This window comes from Gossypium arboreum, chromosome 11 (assembly GCF_025698485.1).
Source record: "Gossypium arboreum isolate Shixiya-1 chromosome 11, ASM2569848v2, whole genome shotgun sequence".
NCBI lineage: Eukaryota > Viridiplantae > Streptophyta > Magnoliopsida > Malvales > Malvaceae > Gossypium > Gossypium arboreum.
Window position 1 is genome coordinate 132398566 of NC_069080.1, and position 17733 is coordinate 132416298.

At 31.4% G+C, this 17733-nt stretch overlaps 4 protein-coding genes across 6 annotated transcripts; 1 reads left to right on the plus strand and 3 right to left on the minus strand.

Moving 5' to 3' along the window:
* The first annotated feature begins 321 nt into the window (after positions 1 to 321).
* Positions 322 to 2030, plus strand: LOC108472575 (40S ribosomal protein S21-like). Of its 2 annotated transcripts, none has more exons than XM_017774118.2 (4): positions 322 to 453; positions 626 to 723; positions 829 to 961; positions 1724 to 2030. In XM_017774118.2, exons 2-4 carry the CDS (start codon positions 674 to 676, stop codon positions 1787 to 1789), a joined length of 249 nt encoding a protein of 82 aa, XP_017629607.1. In that variant the 5' UTR covers positions 322 to 453; positions 626 to 673; the 3' UTR covers positions 1790 to 2030. The 2 variants fall into 2 exon arrangements, with proteins under 2 accessions (XP_017629607.1, XP_052878008.1); XM_053022048.1 differs by having other exon boundaries at positions 386 to 453; positions 662 to 723.
* Positions 2031 to 3678: 1648 nt separating this feature from the next.
* On the minus strand, positions 3679 to 4945 carry LOC108471175 (protein SRC2). The gene has a single exon (XM_017772781.2). The coding sequence runs from the start codon at positions 4677 to 4679 to the stop codon at positions 3786 to 3788; it is 894 nt and encodes a 297-aa protein (XP_017628270.1). The 5' UTR covers positions 4680 to 4945; the 3' UTR covers positions 3679 to 3785.
* A 2923-nt stretch (positions 4946 to 7868) lies between these two features.
* Positions 7869 to 8935, minus strand: LOC108472056 (protein SRC2-like). The gene has a single exon (XM_053020868.1). The coding sequence runs from the start codon at positions 8495 to 8497 to the stop codon at positions 8138 to 8140; it is 360 nt and encodes a 119-aa protein (XP_052876828.1). The 5' UTR covers positions 8498 to 8935; the 3' UTR covers positions 7869 to 8137.
* Positions 8936 to 10486: 1551 nt separating this feature from the next.
* Positions 10487 to 17453, minus strand: LOC108470415 (acyl-CoA-binding domain-containing protein 4-like). Of its 2 annotated transcripts, none has more exons than XM_017771711.2 (18): positions 17196 to 17453; positions 16770 to 16840; positions 16123 to 16186; positions 15928 to 15999; positions 15416 to 15514; positions 15249 to 15326; positions 14875 to 14973; positions 14638 to 14704; positions 14470 to 14531; positions 13908 to 14047; positions 13079 to 13205; positions 12857 to 12971; positions 12630 to 12718; positions 11971 to 12054; positions 11721 to 11891; positions 11316 to 11471; positions 11114 to 11173; positions 10487 to 10970 (listed from the first exon to the last, which is right to left on the minus strand). In XM_017771711.2, exons 1-18 carry the CDS (start codon positions 17358 to 17360, stop codon positions 10776 to 10778), a joined length of 1914 nt encoding a protein of 637 aa, XP_017627200.1. In that variant the 5' UTR covers positions 17361 to 17453; the 3' UTR covers positions 10487 to 10775. The 2 variants fall into 2 exon arrangements, with proteins under 2 accessions (XP_017627200.1, XP_017627199.1); XM_017771710.2 differs by having other exon boundaries at positions 15416 to 15553.
* Between the last annotated feature and the right edge of the window lie 280 nt (positions 17454 to 17733).

The window sequence follows — 17733 nt, forward strand, 5'->3', positions numbered from 1 at the left end:
CACCACCATCAATATTGAGTGTAAATATTACAAGCGGTTGAAAAATACCTATGCAAAAATTTTAATAAATGAAAATTTATTAAATTCAAAATAATATATAAAAAAGATTATCTAAAATTTTATATCTGTTATAAAATAAATAGATATTGAAAGAATAAATAATAAAAAAATATAAAAATAATAGAAAATATTCTTTATTGATCAAAAAGAATTATTATAATATTTTATCAGATTTTCTATTTAAAAAATATAAAAAAATAAAGATCTAATTATAATAGCTATTAAAATTTAAATTATATTAAAACTATATTATTAATATCATGTTTAAGCGGCAGTCAGAACTCTAGCTTGGACGGACTTTCCTACTAGGAAACTGTTACCACTTTTTTATACATAAAAGCCCTAAACCTCACCACGACCCTTTTCACTGCCGCCCCTTTCTTTCTCTTCAAGGTATGGCCTCTCTCTTTCTATCTGGTTCCTCCCCTCTTTTTTTTAAATATTCTTTTAGCACTTCTATTAATAATTTAGTTGCAGAGCAATTGAAGTTTAAAATCTAGTTAGCTTTTCCAATATTTCTGTTTTTCTAAACATTTTTAATGAATTTAAATCGGTGTTTTATTAGGTGATTTGAGCTTTTTGCGTTTCTTGTTCGGTTTAGCAATTTACAAAGATGCAGAACGAAGAAGGTCAAAATATGGATCTTTACATTCCCCGAAAATGGTATTTAATTTGCTTTGTAGGGCTTATCGCCCGTGTACATTCATAGCGTTCGTTTGTTTTACAATGGAAGCTTATATGTAATTTCTCTTTGTTGTGTTGTTGCAGCTCGGCCACTAACAGGCTCATCACCTCAGAGGATCACGCATCCGTGCAGATCAATGTCGGTCATTTGGATGAGCTTGGCCGATACACTGGCACATTCTCCACCTTTGCTCTTTGCGGCTTTGTCCGTGCTCAGGTTTAATATTGATTTTTAACTAGCCTTTTGATTGTTTTCGGTTGTTATTAGATATGTTGCTCCGACTCTTTATTTTTCTTGAAGTAATTGTGTCCGCCATCCGTGTCCGCCACATATCCGGACCTTGTTTCAACCATATTATGCAAATTTCATTATCGTTGCTTATGTCTGGGTACATTTTCATGTTGACTAAATATTTGAGATATGGCTTAACTTAAGACTGTTTTTTTGTATCCATTTAATCTGCAAGTTCACCTAGAGAAACATTAGCTTTAAATTTGCCTCGCAACGTTCATGTTTACGGCGCTGAAATAGACAATGTATCACAGCTTATGGTCCAATTGCCTGCTGATTCGTACAAGTATTTGGATGTTCTTAGGTTTCTGCTTGTTGCTATTACTTGCTATTGCTGTGATATTTTATTTTCGGATCAGCCTCACATAGTTGTATCTGTGTCATGTTTAAGTTCACGTAAAAGACTAGAAGCCATTAAGCTGCAACTTAGTTAATGATACACTTGCAGTTACATTGTTGTGTTGAGACTTTAAGCCGATGTGTTTTATCTATTTCAATCTACAAATTTGTTGAGAGAAACATTAGTTTTAAATATCCAGTTGCCTGCAGATCGGCACAAGGTCCAGGTAGTTCCAGTCAGGAAGCTGTTTCATAGGGTTGCTTTAAGAATTTAGATTCTGTGTTCATACCTTGTAGTTTGTTCTTTATAAAGACATTTAGTTTTATCTACTTTGTTCGGTTTTACAGGGCGATGCCGATAGCGCTCTTGACAGGCTTTGGCAGAAGAAGAAAGCCGAAGTCAAACAGCAGTAGTCGGATACCTTTTTATTACCGGTCTCTGAACTCGGGAGGGAAAATTCTTGGTTATGACTGTTAAATTCAAGTTTGTTTAGGTGGATAAAGTTGAAAGTTGTTTTTGTCGAATTGTTGATGTTTAGTCTTTTGCATTCGATATATAGACACACACATACATACCAATGTCATACTCATACTCATACTTAGTTTTTGATACTGACATCTAAATCTATGGTGATATTTTTATGCTTTAGAATAAGCTTTTGGCTTTGAGCTATACTTTACGAACTTTTGTTTTTATTAAAATACTCGTGTTTGATACATATTCGAATGTTTTTTTCTTTTTTTTTTTTTTTGTTCCAAAGAGATGGAGGAATAAAAGCTTTTAGGGGCACTTCATCTTCAACTTGGGCCTCTCTTTTTACCTATAAACTTTGTCTACCACTCAAAAAGGACCTTTGTTTATAAACCCTTCGTTTTCCATTTGAACATCTTCCATTAAACATTCCAGAGCAAATGGAATATATACGCCTACCAACATTTAACATTACTTTTTGTCACCCAAAATTTGTAACATTAATCTATTATTATATAAGTCTTAAACAATAAAAATATATCCTTAATTAAAAGCTTAATATAATATTTGTTACTTGAATTTGATACTTTTTTTAAATTAGGTACTTAAAACTTTTTTGGCCTAATTTAATACTTGAAATATCTTTTCTTAATTTGGTATCTAAATTTATTAAATGTTAAAAATTAAGCAAAACACTTACGTTGATGATTTTCTTTTATGTTATAAAAATATAGTTAGTATTAAAGGAAATTTATGTTTAAAAATAGGTATTGAGCTTTGCTTAACTAATTAATATTAAATAAAGAAATTTATTATTTTTATTAATAAAATAATTAAATAAATAAATAAAACTAAAAGTAATTAAATATATGAAATACAAAAAAAATATCATATTATCTATTACATATCGGTCATACATTGATTATTTTTACAACATAAAAATTAACATTATTAATATATTAGAGTAATTTGTTAAATATTTGACAAGTACCAAATCTAACAAAAAATTAAGTACCAAATTAGACCTCAAAAGTTTAAGGACCAACTTAAGAAAAATGTCTAGTTTGGGTACCAAATTAGACTCAAAAATTTAAATATCAAATTTAAAAAAATAGCATCAATTTTGAGTGCCAAATAGTATATTAAAACTCATTTAAATGATAATATTTTTTACATACAACTGTTGAAGGTAAGTTTATTACATAAGGCAAATGAAGCTTTGACTTATTAATTTAGGTGAACGTATTCGGTGATTAAGTAATTAAATTAAAATCTTATTATATGTAATTATTATTGAGACTTTGACTTGCTAATTAGAATAGGAATCTTAAAATTTTGAGTACTTAAAATTTTTAAGCTTAAGTTTTATCATACCTATTCGGTAAGTTCAAGTTTTATTATACATAATCACGTTATGCCATATAAAATTTAAATTTTATTATACGTAAACACGTTATGTCATACATGACATATACATGTTTTCTACTATATACTATTTTTGTGGGTCGAATATATATTCGAAACCAATCTAAATTTATAATAACAATTAAATCTAAATTTATAATAACAATTAAGATAGATTTTATCTTAATAAATATGAGATAAAAGGATTGTAAAATCAATTAAGACGACTTTTTTTTTATTAAGATAAGAATTTATTTTATTTTATGAGATAAAATTATAAAATTACTTTGATAATTGATTCTTCTTTCAAATGAATTGTATTGAATTAAATGGTATTAACTAAAAGCTTTTATCATAATTTATAATGCTTATAATTCATTAAGATATTTAATTTTTCAATTCATATAAAAAATGTTAAAGAAGAGACTTCATGCTAATTTATATATATTTGTATATTATTAATTATGTATGAAATTACATATTATTTGTATGCCAAATATTCAATAACAAAAAAAAAAACCATAAAAATGGCAATTAAAAATCAAAATCAAAACCATCTTCAAGACCAGCTTCATAAGCATCTCCGACCATATCACCGATCAACATTCCACCCAACAATCCACCGGCCAACCCCAATCCTAGACCCGCTCCCATGCCGCCGCTGCCTTTCTTAGGTTTCTGCGGTTTCTGCACCGGAGGGTAGCCATAGTATCCACCTTGACCCGGATATCCATACCCTTGAACCGGTGCCTGTTGGTATCCATAAGGCGGATACCCACCTCCAGGTTGAGGGTAAGGATAACTTGCCGTTTGGGGTGGCGGCGGATATGCTCCGTGTGAAGGAGGGTATCCGGAGCTCGGCCCTGGATACCCAGTTGCAGGCGGTGGATAGGCCATTGCTGGTTTATCCATGTATCCTGAGCTTGGTGGTGGATACGCCATAACTGGCTTCTCATTCCCCCACTGCTTATCAACGGTCATGGCGCCAGCCACCGTAACCGGCGGTTGCGTGAACTTGTCTCCGAACTTGTAAGAAAAATGCAACACACCTTTAGCTTTACCATTAGCCAACCTAACAGCGTAACTTAGATTATTTTGACCTTTCCGGTTTCCATCACCGTTATCAAGCAATTCCTTGACGGGAACTTGAACCGTACCGATATCCTTATCTCCAAGCTGACGTTGTGATTTAAGGGTAAACACGACGGTAAGCCCATTCTGACGGGCGGCAGCTTCATCGACGGTGAACCTCACGGTGTAATTCCACTCTGGGTTTGAACCACCGTCCTTGTCGACCGGAGTCCTTTGCGCTGTGCGAGAATCACCGTTGATCGAAACGACGACGTAAACGTCCATCTTAGTGAAAAGATTGACGTCTTTGAGATCCTTGGCGGAGATAACTTTGATTTCTAAAGGTCTAAACTCCATGGTTTTCTCTGAAAATCAATCGAAAGGAAGGAAAAGAAAGAAGAAGTTAAAGGGTTTGTATAAATTGAAATTGGGTTGATGAACAAAGAAGCGAAAAAGGGCTTATCTATTTATATAGAGGGAAATAAAAGGTGGAGAACAGGAAAGAAAGAGGAATGATCGTATGGAACCGCCATTAAAGAGGGGTTTTAAAGTGATAGAGTTTGGGTGGGAAAGTGGAAACGAGAATTTGTTCTCCGCGTCTGTTCAATTCTACTCGGTGCGGTTTCTTAAGATAATCTGTTTAAGCATATCTTATATTATATTATTCTACAATTTACGAGACAGATCTAGAATCGGTCCAACCGGGATAGTGGACTGAAATAAGAGGTTGGGCCAATTTATCAATGACCCAGTATGAATAATTTTTACTATATTTAATATATTTTTTAATTTTTAATAAATTATTTAATTAAATCGAATAAATTGATTGAGTAAGAAAATTGATGAATTAATTAACCACTTAACTAATTTAACCACTAGAGCTGAACCTTAAAATAGACAATTAAATTATAGTATTATACAATTAATCAATCAGTTAAAACAGTTTCTATTTTAATAATTTAACTATAATTTTTTTATTTAAGTACAGATTTTTAAATTTTGGAATTTAATTTTTTTAGTAAACAACAAAATAACTACATCGAGTTAACAAGAGTAAATGAACCACTCACTCTATCTGAAGATAAAATTATTAATAACTCTATTATTCTTCATAGGAACATACCTTAATGGCCATTGTCCTTCATTCTGTAAAATATTTTGAATCCTTTTAACCAAGGCAGTTTTCGAATCAGTCGAATGTCCATCTTCAATGGCTTTGACCACCTTTAAGCTATCAACTTGAACCAACACCCTATCATACTCTAATCCCTGTAAAAAAATCAGACCATCCAAAATGTCTCAAAGTTCGGCATAAAAAACTAAACACTCCCCTAGATAGTAATTGTATCTAAAAATCCAGCCCCTATCCTGATCGTGCAATACTCCCCCGATAGATGGAAACCCTGACTCACCTTTAATCGCTTTATCAATATTTAAATAAAGCTAATTAGTTTACAAATCATGTCTGAGAGTAAAATTGTGTCGTTTAAACGGGTCCTTCTTATAGGTCGGTTATTTTTTATTACCATAATAATAATATATTTAATCAACAATATTTATTTATTTTATTAATTTAGTTTTAATTTTGATAATTTAATAAATTTAATTATTAATATTTATATATATTATTTAGTCACGATTTTTAAAAAAAATAATAGGAAACTTTTCACTAAAGTTTTCTGTTGATTTTCAGTGCTCAAAAACTGAAAATTCTGCGTATTTCACTGAATAGTTGGATGAATCAAATGGCTGGTTTTGCCATCTGAGAAGTTAATTTTTAAAGTTGCATAGAAATTTTTATATACTGTTTGCTTTTTTGGGTTGAAACTGAAATGGAAGATATGGGTTTTCAAAAGTAAATTTTTTAATTTTTAAGTGTTGAATTATTTTGAGAATCAAAACTAATTTAAGAGAAAAATTGTAACTGTTAATGATTAAATTTAATAAATTTTTAAAATAATATTAAAATGATAAAATACATAAACATTGAATGATTAAATTTATTATTATGCTAATAAAAAGATCTCATTAGCCTTTCTAAAAATAGAGTGACCAAATATATATATATATTTAGAAAGAAATGTTAATGACTATAAAAAAATTATAGTTGAATTACCAAAATAGCAATATATAATTATGCGACTATCTTGTAGTTTTTCTTTTCTTGATTTACTTCTTTTATATTAGTGAAACATCATGATTTCTAGTCTTTACTTTTTGATACAATATCTAGAACTACTTATAGTCTCTCAACAATACTTAAATAGGAGAATAATGCGTTTGATACACTCGAATCTACATTCTCCTATACTGAAAATAATATCGATGCCAACTAAAATTATAGTTATTTTAAGGAATCACATAATATTTTAAATAATATTAAATTATAGATATTTTAATATACAATATAATGGGTGATAATTTACTTTTTAAAGCTTAGCTGGATATAAGTAAAAGAGTAAGGGTTTAATTGATTATCAATGATTTATTTGAATGTGGTACAAAGTTTTATTTAAATAAAACTAGATTATGGTAGTGAAAATTTATTTAATAAATTTATTAAAAAAATACAAACCAAATAGGGCTTTAATATAAAAAATCATACAAAATTAAAACATTTTATGGCACATTCAAGATACAACTCTGATTAAAATAGCAAAAGGTTAATATTGTAAAAATTATAATGTTTTGAGTTCAAATTTTATTGTTGAAATAATATATATTCTAGATTTATCGAAATATTAAAAGATAAAAATATATTGACTTAGCTACATTTAAAAGGGTGGTGGAATTGATTTTGGTTTGCTTAAAAATTATAGTAGTGACGGTATTAAAATTTATGATGGGATATGTGTTTAAATATAAACACGATTGTGATGATAAAATAAATTAAAACTGAACAAGATAATATTCAAATTTATTATTTTATATATTTTATAATAATTTAATTTTTAATATTTTATTCACTCAAAGATAATATCATATTATTTTATATTAAAATTATTAGCTATTACTTTATTTATACATTTATATATTTTATTTATGTTTATACTTATCCATTTATAACATTTTCATTTTATATAAATAAATATTTAAATCTCATATCTCATAGTATTTGTTTTCGCTCTTTACAAAATAAAATTAAAAATAAAAATAAAAATCACAAAAAATGTAGTTTGCTTTTAAGGGTGTAAATGAGACACTAGTGCTTGTAAGTTATTTGAGTTTGACTTATTGAGCCGAGCTTGAGTTATGCTGAGCTATCGATTGAGCCAAATTCAAGTTTAGTAATACTTGGTTTGAACAACCTGCAAGCTTTATCCAATTTTTCATATTTTTATATTATTAAATTATATTATTGCCCTTAATATATATTATTAATCCTAAATTTAATTATTGAGTTAAGCTTGAGTATAAAAATTGATAAACAAACTTAATTGGACTCGATTATATCTCAAGCTTGAGTATTGACTGATAAAATTGTATAATTTTACAGATTTTATGAATTAAATATAATTTATATTTATTATCATTTTTAAAAATAAATAAATTAATAATTTTTATTTTGAGATCATTAAATACACTATACATAATAAAAATATAAATAAAAATAAAATCCTCATAAACACTCTCAATTCAAATTTCATATTCTTGAAAAACTCGAATCAAATGCAAGAAAACTGAAAAACAAACATAAAATAGCAAATAAAATTATTAAGACGAAAAGCCTTCTAAAATAATCTTGAAAATCTTTATGAGCATCTGCGAAATAATCTGCAAAATCTTCATAAGCATCTTCGAAATAATCTTCAAAATTAATCTTCGTGAGCATCTTCGAAATAATCACCACCCCGCATTCCACCATATCCATGACCTCGAAAAGGTGGCTGTTGGTATCCATATGGCGGATATCCACTGCCAGGCGGCGGAGGGTAAGGATAATCTGCCATCGGAGGGTACCAGCAGCTCCACCCTGGATTACCATTTGCATGCGGTGGGTACATTGGCAGATACCCCATTGTAGCCATCTGATACATCATCGGAAGTGGTGGATACATCATAGTTGGCGGTTTCCTCCTATTTTTTCCAAAGTTCTTGGCGCCATCCGCCGTAAACGGAGGTGGCGGAGCAACCTTGTTACACTTGTCACTGGACTTGTATTTGAAATTCAACATACCTTTAGTAATTCCATACAAAGAAATCGGTACGGCTTTGATTGCGTTTCGATGGTCATTATCAAGCAGTTCCTTGACGGAGACTTTAGCCGCACCGATTTCTAGGACTCCGATCTCACAATCGGATTTAAGGCAGAATGCGACGGTGAGGAGGTCCCGACGGACGGTGGCTCCATCGACTTTGAATTTCACGGTGTGATTCCATTGGCGGTTTGAACCACGGCCTGTGCCGATTAGAGTCCTTTGCGCTTAAGTGTGATCACTTTCGATTGAAACGACGGCATAAACGGCCATAGTGCGGAAATGATCGTCGACATTGAGATCGTGGGCGGAGATAACATCGATTTCTAAACACCTGAATTGCATTATTTTAATGAAAAGAAAAACTGAAAACGGTTTGATGAACAAAGGCAAACGGTTGCTTATATCATAAACAATAGGGTTAATACGTAGTTGGCCTTCAACTTGTATAAAAATATCTAAATGATTTTTTTTAGACTTAATTATTACCTCAACTTATATTCTATCACTTATGTAGGTATATTTGAATAAACACCATTAATTTATATTAATATGGCACTAATAACTAATTTATTGGTGATACATGACAGTCTCTTAATATGTCACGTGACACATATAAATTTTAAAATTAAAAAAATTAAAATATAATTTTCACATAAAAAATAACGTCGACACTTTTTTTATTAATTTATAAAGAAATGTCTAGTTTTTAAAATTTATGCTCGTCGTGTGGTATATTAAGAGATTGTCACATATCACTAGTGAATTATTGGTTATCAATATCATACCAGTATAAACTAACGATATTAGTGCTAAGGTACCAACCTGGAGATAAAATACAAATTCAAATATCAACCATGTCAAAAAAAAAACTTAGACAATTAATTTTTTATACAAGTTGAGGGCCAACTATGTGTTAACAATAAATAATATATATAAATTTAAAAAATTATCCAAAATACAAAATTTATAATGGAAAACGAAATTATTTTCACTGTTATGGAAATATCTTATTTGTTTCATGATTTTTAAATATTTATTTTAAATCAAAGTTAACATGTTATTAAGTTTTATCCTAAAAATAATTACCAAATTGTTTATCTATAAATTAAATATATATCTAAACTGATAAGATTTATATTCAAAATTTTTAATATAATGATTTAACTAGAAATTTACAATAATTACATTTAATATTTGATAAATTAAAAATTAAGTTATAAATATAATTATAGTGTAAATTTTAAATTATAATTTTATCATTAGATTTTAAATAGCAGCCAAAGGTTTTTGATTTTTCGTTTTGGAAACTGCTATTCCTTGGTATCTGGTAAGAGCAATTAATGAAAATTAAATGATGATTTGATAGAATCCAGGTGCCAATTTGATTGGATAGAGAGTGACTTTCTTTTTTCTTTTCGAAGTATGTGGGTAGGTTTGCTTTTATTTCTGTTGTTTGTTTTTTATTTGGACGCCCTTGAACTTGTTTTGTATTTTTTTTATTGTTTCTATCCAATCCAATATTGCTTTCAAAAAATAAAAATAAAAAAATACTAACATATAAATTCTATTTTATATTAAATAGAAATTAGTTTGATTATTATCCAAACTCAACTTGAATTTGTTAAGCTGACAAACAAGTCTAAGCATGACTATATGAGTGATATTTCATTGCATAGATGTTAATTTTTTAGAGGGATACATGGGTCGAATTGATCCATCCAAAAACTTATTTTATTATAAAAAAATAAATATAAATGAAATGCACCAATAGTAAAGTAGTTTGTATCTAATGAAACTTAAATGTGAGATCTCAATCTTACCATTAAACTAAAAAGACTATTTATTCCACCGACATTGGGTTTCAATAAATATTAACTTAATTTCCTTTTAACCAGCATGCCATTTTTCATTAACCAAACATACCCTAATAATATCACAGAAACAGAATAAAACCATAGGCAAACATTTCAAACCTATATTTTCAATTAAAAAATAACATAATATTTTGAATACAAATTAGGATAAAACTTGCGCAAAAAACAAATGGAACAACGGCACCGGCGATATGTAAATGTATAATAATAAGCTGTGAGACTGTAATCTATTGGGACATCTATTAATGCCAAAAAACCCTAATTAGATATATATATTATTCCCATCATAGAAAGAATAGGGTTAAGTAGAAAAAAAATGATTAATGAGAAAAAAAAATAAAGAATCTAGCCATCATTAGTTGGGCCTTTCAATTGAATTTTCAGGCATTGTCATCGATGGCGGTATATTCTGGAGGGTTACCGGCAAGCCAACCCCAAACACCGCTCGAACCCTGCCTCTGCTTTGCATTTAAGGCAGCTTGTTCAGATGCAGCTTTCTGTCGTTGCAGGAGTTCAAGTTCTTTTTCTAGTGTTTCCATTGTCTGAAGCTTTTGTCGCAGTTCTGCGACTTCAACCTGTTGGTTCAAGAGAATTAGAAGAATACTGCAGTTTTTAAGAAAACTGAAATTGGTGCATTTAGAATGGTTGTTTTAAAGGAGGAAACAGATGAAAGCAGGGAGTATGAGTAATGGGATTGCTCTTTTGACTCCGATTATACCTCTAATTTGAAGCATCTTGACTGCTCAGTGCCAAGTTGACCACGTACGGATTGGAGCTCCTAAGATGTAAATGGAATCAAGTGAGAAAAAATGTACAGGAAGACGTACACCACTGTTTCGGACTAGCGAACAATTGAAACTGTTAAAGAAAGCTACATGACTTGCCATTGCCAATGACATCATAATTTAAGACATTAATACCTTGTACAATTCCGTGTTTCGAGTCTCGGCTTCCAGTACTTGTTGCTTTAGCTGGAGAGACTGTAACTTCTCCTCGCTCAGTGAAGATTCCAGTTCTTGCTTTTCCACCTTAAGTGTTGCTATAATGCGTTCGTTAGTCTTCTCACATTCGGATATCTGCACATAATCTAAAACTTGAGCTGAAGAAAAATATTGACATAAAATTTACAACTTCGAGACTTGATAAAAATTTTGTAGAGGTTGAAATAAAATTTCAGGTGTTGCTTCTGAATGTTGCGAAATATAATAAATCCGCTCTATCAAATATGGCACGTGTGTACTTTATATCAGAAGATTTCAACCAGTAGATCTCCAATAAACTTAAATGGTTTTGAATGTTGAATGCAGAAGCAAAATATAACATACAGTGGGCTTTGAGTCGACATTTTCCATAACAATTTCTCGTATTTTTCCTTGTCCAATTTCAAATTCGGACCGCAGATCTCTGGTAGGATTAGTGGCATTATGCACAGCAGAAGGAGCCTCTGTAATATTTGATTGTAAGTTTAACTTACAACTTGGGTTGAGAATATTAACCTGGAAGCAAAACATAACAGATCAAAATAGAGACAAAGCGATCAACAAAGTTGGAGAAACGAGGCTAAAATGTCTCTACCTCACGGTTGTAACGCCCATTATATCCTCCAAATGATACAAGTATATCATCACCCTTTAAGGAGCCCACAACCAGACTCAAGCCCTAAAATAAGAAAATCAGATTTAATTTTATGTACTCTTTGCATCAACCAATATACTGCAGACAGGCGCAATGTCCAGAAATTTTGAACTATTTCCATGCAACAGTAATTTTGCTTTTAAGCTTACAAGCTAAAGAAGTCGATGAAGTTAATTGATGAGAACCTATGTTGCTCTGACTCTTCATTTTTCCTTTAAGTAACCATGTCCAACACTTATTAGAACATAGGTATGGGAAAATATGACCCGTAAAAGATACTATAAATACATGAAAAAACTTAGAATAATTTGAACATACCGATATCTGAAACTTACACCTGAGTCGTAAGTAAAATAGATGAGAAAAAAACATGTCAAAATTATTATTGATAATCAAGTCAAATGATCATAATCATTACAGAGAAGCACAACATATGCAGAAAGTCTAACAATCCTTGTATATCAAGATTCAGAAGTTTAAACTTTTGCAGCAGTCCTGACACATTTGAAACAATATACATATGATTAAGCAATGCAAAAAGAGATTTGCCACATGCACAGAATTTTGAACACAATAAGCATTCGTAAAATGTAAAATACCTCACTAGCAAGAGGAACAGTTCCTTCAACTGTTGTCACAACTGACCAAACGAAGCTAGACATGTTAAGGACTATAGTTTTTGACGCCCCTGCAGGAAGAGAAAAGGACAAACAACGAAGAATAAGTAGTGATAGAAGTAAGCTTTTTCACACAACCAATCCGTCAAGCTTTTCTTATTGTCATATCAAATGCTGACAGTATAATAACACTAAAACTAAGCATTTACCGCTTTTGTTGTCTCCACCTCCAGCAATAAACCAGTTTTCCCCAATAGTCACTCCTGCATGACCAGCTCTAGGAGTTGGTAACTCACCTAGTTGTGCAGGTTTTGACCATTCCATCTACAAATCCAAATAAATAAATAAGAAAAGAAAAAAAAAAGGGAAAGATAAAGAAATTAATTCCTCAGACAAGCAAATGAGAAAACTGAAAAGTGAAATTATCTTACAGTTTGCAAATCAAGGACATGCAAATCATTGAAGAAAGTAGCATGTGAACTCCCACCGAAAACAAGAAGGTAACGCTCTGCATGTACTGCAGCAGCATGACCAGATCTTGGTGATGGAGCTACCCCACTGCATGGCAATGAAGATAAACAGACGTTAAGAGTAACCAAGGAATATCAATTTCAAATGACACTCTTTGTTAGACCTGCAGTTGTTCCTAACACTCTTCCAATCTATAAAATAATTGGATGCAAGGGATTGCTCAAAATAAAAGTTCAAGAGCATTAAATCAAGCTGTCCTTTACTTCATAAAACTACATCTTTAAACAGGTGGGATCCATAATAATTTGTAGAAAATATGCTCGAGTCAAATAACACAATAGTACTTTTCATGTCCAATGTCAATGTATCTAAAAATAAAGGAATTCAAGCATGAGTGGTAATTTTGGATCAGTACTTCAAAATCAGTTTAATACAACAATTTTTAGAAAATTTAAATATAAAGCACTTATCAGGACTGAAGTCGATCTAATTAAGAATTAAATTTTGATCACAAGTTAACCTTATGAACCAGATTGAAATTCAAACAGCAGATTCTTAGCTGCTATGATATTGAACCTTAATCAGACTAGGTCGCTGGGACTATGCAACAAGATCCTCTTTCAATGGCAGCTGTTGAGATTTTGGAAGACAGCAAATATCATTTCAATTACAATCTCAATGTTATCGGCTTCAGAGAAGCCAGTACAACATATTTAACAATAATGTTCAGACATCAAATAATGTGTGTGGAGGAATAATGCATGAATAAAATTGCCAAAATAATCTTACGCGACATCAATTTCATCCCAAGTCATGGTTTCTAAGTCAAGAATATATAGATCATTCAAGAGTGTTCTGTTTGCACCCTGTCCACCAAATATCACCAAGGTGGTTCCAAAAAGGTTCACAGATTGACCTCCACGAGAGACCTGCAAGGAACTCACAAAGATAAGCTAAAAGCTTGTAACATATTGGCAAAAGAATTTCAGAGAAACATTCAACAAATGGGAAAATAATGGGGGAACAGACATATGCAACTCACATTTTTCCTTTTACATGTTTGCATCCAGTCTTTGTTCAACCACATTAACAAGTTCAAAAACTAACATTGCCCAGCAATCAACATTATATGGATTCAGTTTCCAGTTTCTTAAATACAATTAACAAGGAAGATCAAGCCCACTGGCAGTCTGTCACTATTTCAGAAACACTCAAAAATCGAAGGCTGATATACATCTTTGTGAAGAACACAAGACACCATGAACCCACTATTTTTTTTAATTTTAGTTTGCAGAAATATTTTAGATGAAACAGGAGGAGAGGTAGTCAAGAGGAAGAACAGATAAAATACCGGTGGTTTGCCATAAGTCTTTAACATTGACCAGGTACCAGTTTGCAGATCAAATGCCTTCACTGCCATAGAAATACAGAACAGTAAATAAGTCTTCAAAAGAAAGGACGAGATGAATAATAAAGCCATCTACTCTTTAAAATACTATAAGGGGACAGAGTCAAGTACCCTGGATAGTTTCAGAAGGATCTTTCATATGGCCAGCAATTGAAAGAAGCTTGTTCCCCCATGGTATCTATAGGGAAAGAAGATAAGAAGAAATAGAGTCAAATGATAACAGTAAGACAATAGCAAATACAAGAATTTTCAGAAAACAGATTCTAAAGAGATGTACGTCTTTCCATCAGAGGATTGCTTTTTGCAAGGCCAAAAGAAAATAAAAAAGAAAGTCATTTATCTACTAACCAGTGAATGGCCAGCACATGGGGCTACGTTTACTGGAGATGGTGATTCCACAGCCTTTGTTCCTACCTTTGACCAAGTCCAACTTCTAAAATCTAGAACCTGAACCACTTCTCAAATTAGGGGGGAAAGCCATCATGTGTAGTTTTAATGGTGCATGAATTTAGAAACAAAGAATCCAGGTTATCAAGACTACAGAAATAGATCCAAGCTTTCCAGTAACAGCCTGGAACTGATAATCATAATTTAGTAAGATTTTGTTTCAGGTCGAAAACTATAGAACAAACTATTTTTTTATTAGGATATAAAAAGTAAAATTAGAACATTACATATCAGGATGCACATATATTGCATATTGATGTAAATAATTTGCTTACATGAAGATCACCAAGGTAACGGCCATTATGGTTTCCACCATATATATACATCTTCTCCTGCACAACAGCTGCTCCATGCTGAAAAATAAGAGTAAATGTGCTTAGATGAGGACAAAGGCAAGAAGAAGAAGAAAGGGTGGGTATTTAAATGATAGAGATGCCAATACTTGATATCGAGCTTTGGGATGTTGACCGGTTATTGGAGGAGAAATCCACGTATCATATATGACAACCGAACCAAGGCCTTCTGATATAACATCTTTGTCCTGAGTTTGCACCAGGCTACCATTTTTAGCAGAAATGGTCTTTGTCTCAGCAAAAGAATTCCCATTCTCAGTAATAGGCTCAAATTTTGAATAATGCTATGAACATGCATACAAGTTAAGTGGGTAAAGCAAGTACATAGAACAACAAGCCTATCAAAGACAAGCATCTTCTATTAAGGAACTTAGCTTCCCTCCGTTCAACTATAAGTACATTAAAAACACCAATTATGCAAAAAACCAGATGAAAATCAAATTAAAGTATTTCAAAACTGAAAATTATTCAAAAGTTGGGAACAGGCTCTTAGACAAAGTTAAATGCCGTTAAAATGGTAAAGTCACCCAGCAAAACTATGAAAATAGAAGACATTTGAAAATGGTAAAATCATACTTCAGGAACGGTGAAAACATCTTACATTCATTTGTACATCTATAGTAGGCTCCAAAACAAAGTTAGAAGCCCTTGAATACCATCCCGGATCTTCTTCCTGGACGAGAAGTCAATGAATGAGGAATAAAATAGAAAACAATTATATCAAACTATACCGATTCATATATATAAAAAATAAAATTAAGAAAAAAAAAAAAAGCAGAATGTTATTGGTCTATACCTCCAATATTTTCACAAAGAGACGCATGGCTTCTGTAGTAGCCATGTTACCAAGCTGCTGCCAGCTATATATAAATAATAAAAGGCTTTAGGAGAAGAACAATTATCAAATGAAGGAAAAAATGCTATAGATCACATCCATCTGAAATATAATAAATTTGTGAACTATCCAAATTCTTGTGCTACACATAAAAAAAAGCATGCATATATGGCAGACGGAAAATTAGACCAATCCAGACCAATAAACATAAATAAACACAGAAGTACTGCATTTTTTTTATACATAAACTATACAGCACAGTAAAACTATACAGCACAGTGCTGCAATGTTACCTAGTATTGACACAACTAAAAAACATCAAATGTGCGTAAGTAAATGGCCACTCCTATATATAACCTATTCATTCACATCTCTTTGAATCAACATTACTATCATTAACACCACTTTTGAGCAAATGAAACAAAACACTACCACCCCAAGCATAAGCATATCAAACTAAAATAGCTAACTGTAAACACAAGCAAGCATTACCACCCTAAGCATACCATACTAAAATGCCTTATTTTATAACATTATTCCGTTACATACAACAACACAAAGAACCATAAAGGCAATGTTAGACATAGCAGCAAATGAGCTTTGCAGACCTTTTCCATTTGCTCTGTTCGACAGGATTCCACGAACTTGGTTTCGGAACATCACAAGGACCTATAGTAGCCTGTAAATCACATATATAACGCAGAAAATTAATAACCTAACGAAATATAACTTTCCCATTTCAATAACAAAATACTTATTCGATTGTTCGGGAGACCACCATAAGAATTGTCTCAAGTTCAAAGCGCAAAAACCAGATCTACCAAAATTACATTTAAAATGCTCCGGAATGAGAAATGCAAATTATATGCAAAAGCAATATATTGAATGGAATCCTTAGCTGAAACAAGATAAATACGACGTTGCCGGGAATGCAATTCAAATAAAGAGAAATCAGCAGAAGCAAACCGGTTGCGTATCGGAGAAGACCAGATCCAATGAAACAGATATAGAGAGAATGAAAATGGTGAAATGACCTGCTGGTATAAGGCGTAGAGGATCAAAGCGACCTCGTTTGAGAACCTGGAGCTGACGTCGTTGTTGTTGGAATTGAGAGATCCGTCTAATCCAGCGTAAGAAGCCGCCGCATAGAATCGATCGGGGTACGCGAGGCCAGTGCTTGTCCTCGCCATTGTTGTCATTTTCTTCTTCTTCTTCTTCTCCTTTTTATTTCCTTTTCCTCTGTTTTTCTTGCAGAGATTGAATTTGTTAGAGAAATCATATATATTTGTTTTAATAATAAAAAAATAATAATATATATAATTTAGTTATAATATAATAAGGATCCTAAGTTTATATTAATTTTACAAATTTTCTATAATTTGATATGCATTATTAATATTTTAATAATTCTATTCAGGTTTTGTTTTGGATGGTAAGTATATACTGCTTGGCAAAATTTGATAGAAATATCAAACAGTTATATTAACAAATTCAAATAGAGGATTTAAAATATTTATATTAAAAATTATAAAATTATAATATACTATCATAATTTATTTGTTTGTTTTAAGT

Coding starts and splice junctions, on each gene's coding strand:
- LOC108472575 (XM_017774118.2), top strand. CDS start 674: ATGCAGAACGAAGAAGGTCAAAATATGGATCTTTACATTCCCCGAAAA. Junction 724..828: donor CTTTACATTCCCCGAAAATG/GTATTTAATTTG, acceptor GTGTTGTTGCAG/CTCGGCCACTAACAGGCTCA. Junction 962..1,723: donor GCGGCTTTGTCCGTGCTCAG/GTTTAATATTGA, acceptor TCGGTTTTACAG/GGCGATGCCGATAGCGCTCT.
- LOC108471175 (XM_017772781.2), bottom strand. CDS start 4,679: ATGGAGTTTAGACCTTTAGAAATCAAAGTTATCTCCGCCAAGGATCTC.
- LOC108472056 (XM_053020868.1), bottom strand. CDS start 8,497: ATGTTGAATTTCAAATACAAGTCCAGTGACAAGTGTAACAAGGTTGCT.
- LOC108470415 (XM_017771710.2), bottom strand. CDS start 17,360: ATGACAACAATGGCGAGGACAAGCACTGGCCTCGCGTACCCCGATCGA. Junction 16,187..16,769: donor GAACAGAGCAAATGGAAAAG/GTCTGCAAAGCT, acceptor ATTTATATATAG/CTGGCAGCAGCTTGGTAACA. Junction 14,532..14,637: donor TCCTTCTGAAACTATCCAGG/GTACTTGACTCT, acceptor TTTCTATGGCAG/TGAAGGCATTTGATCTGCAA.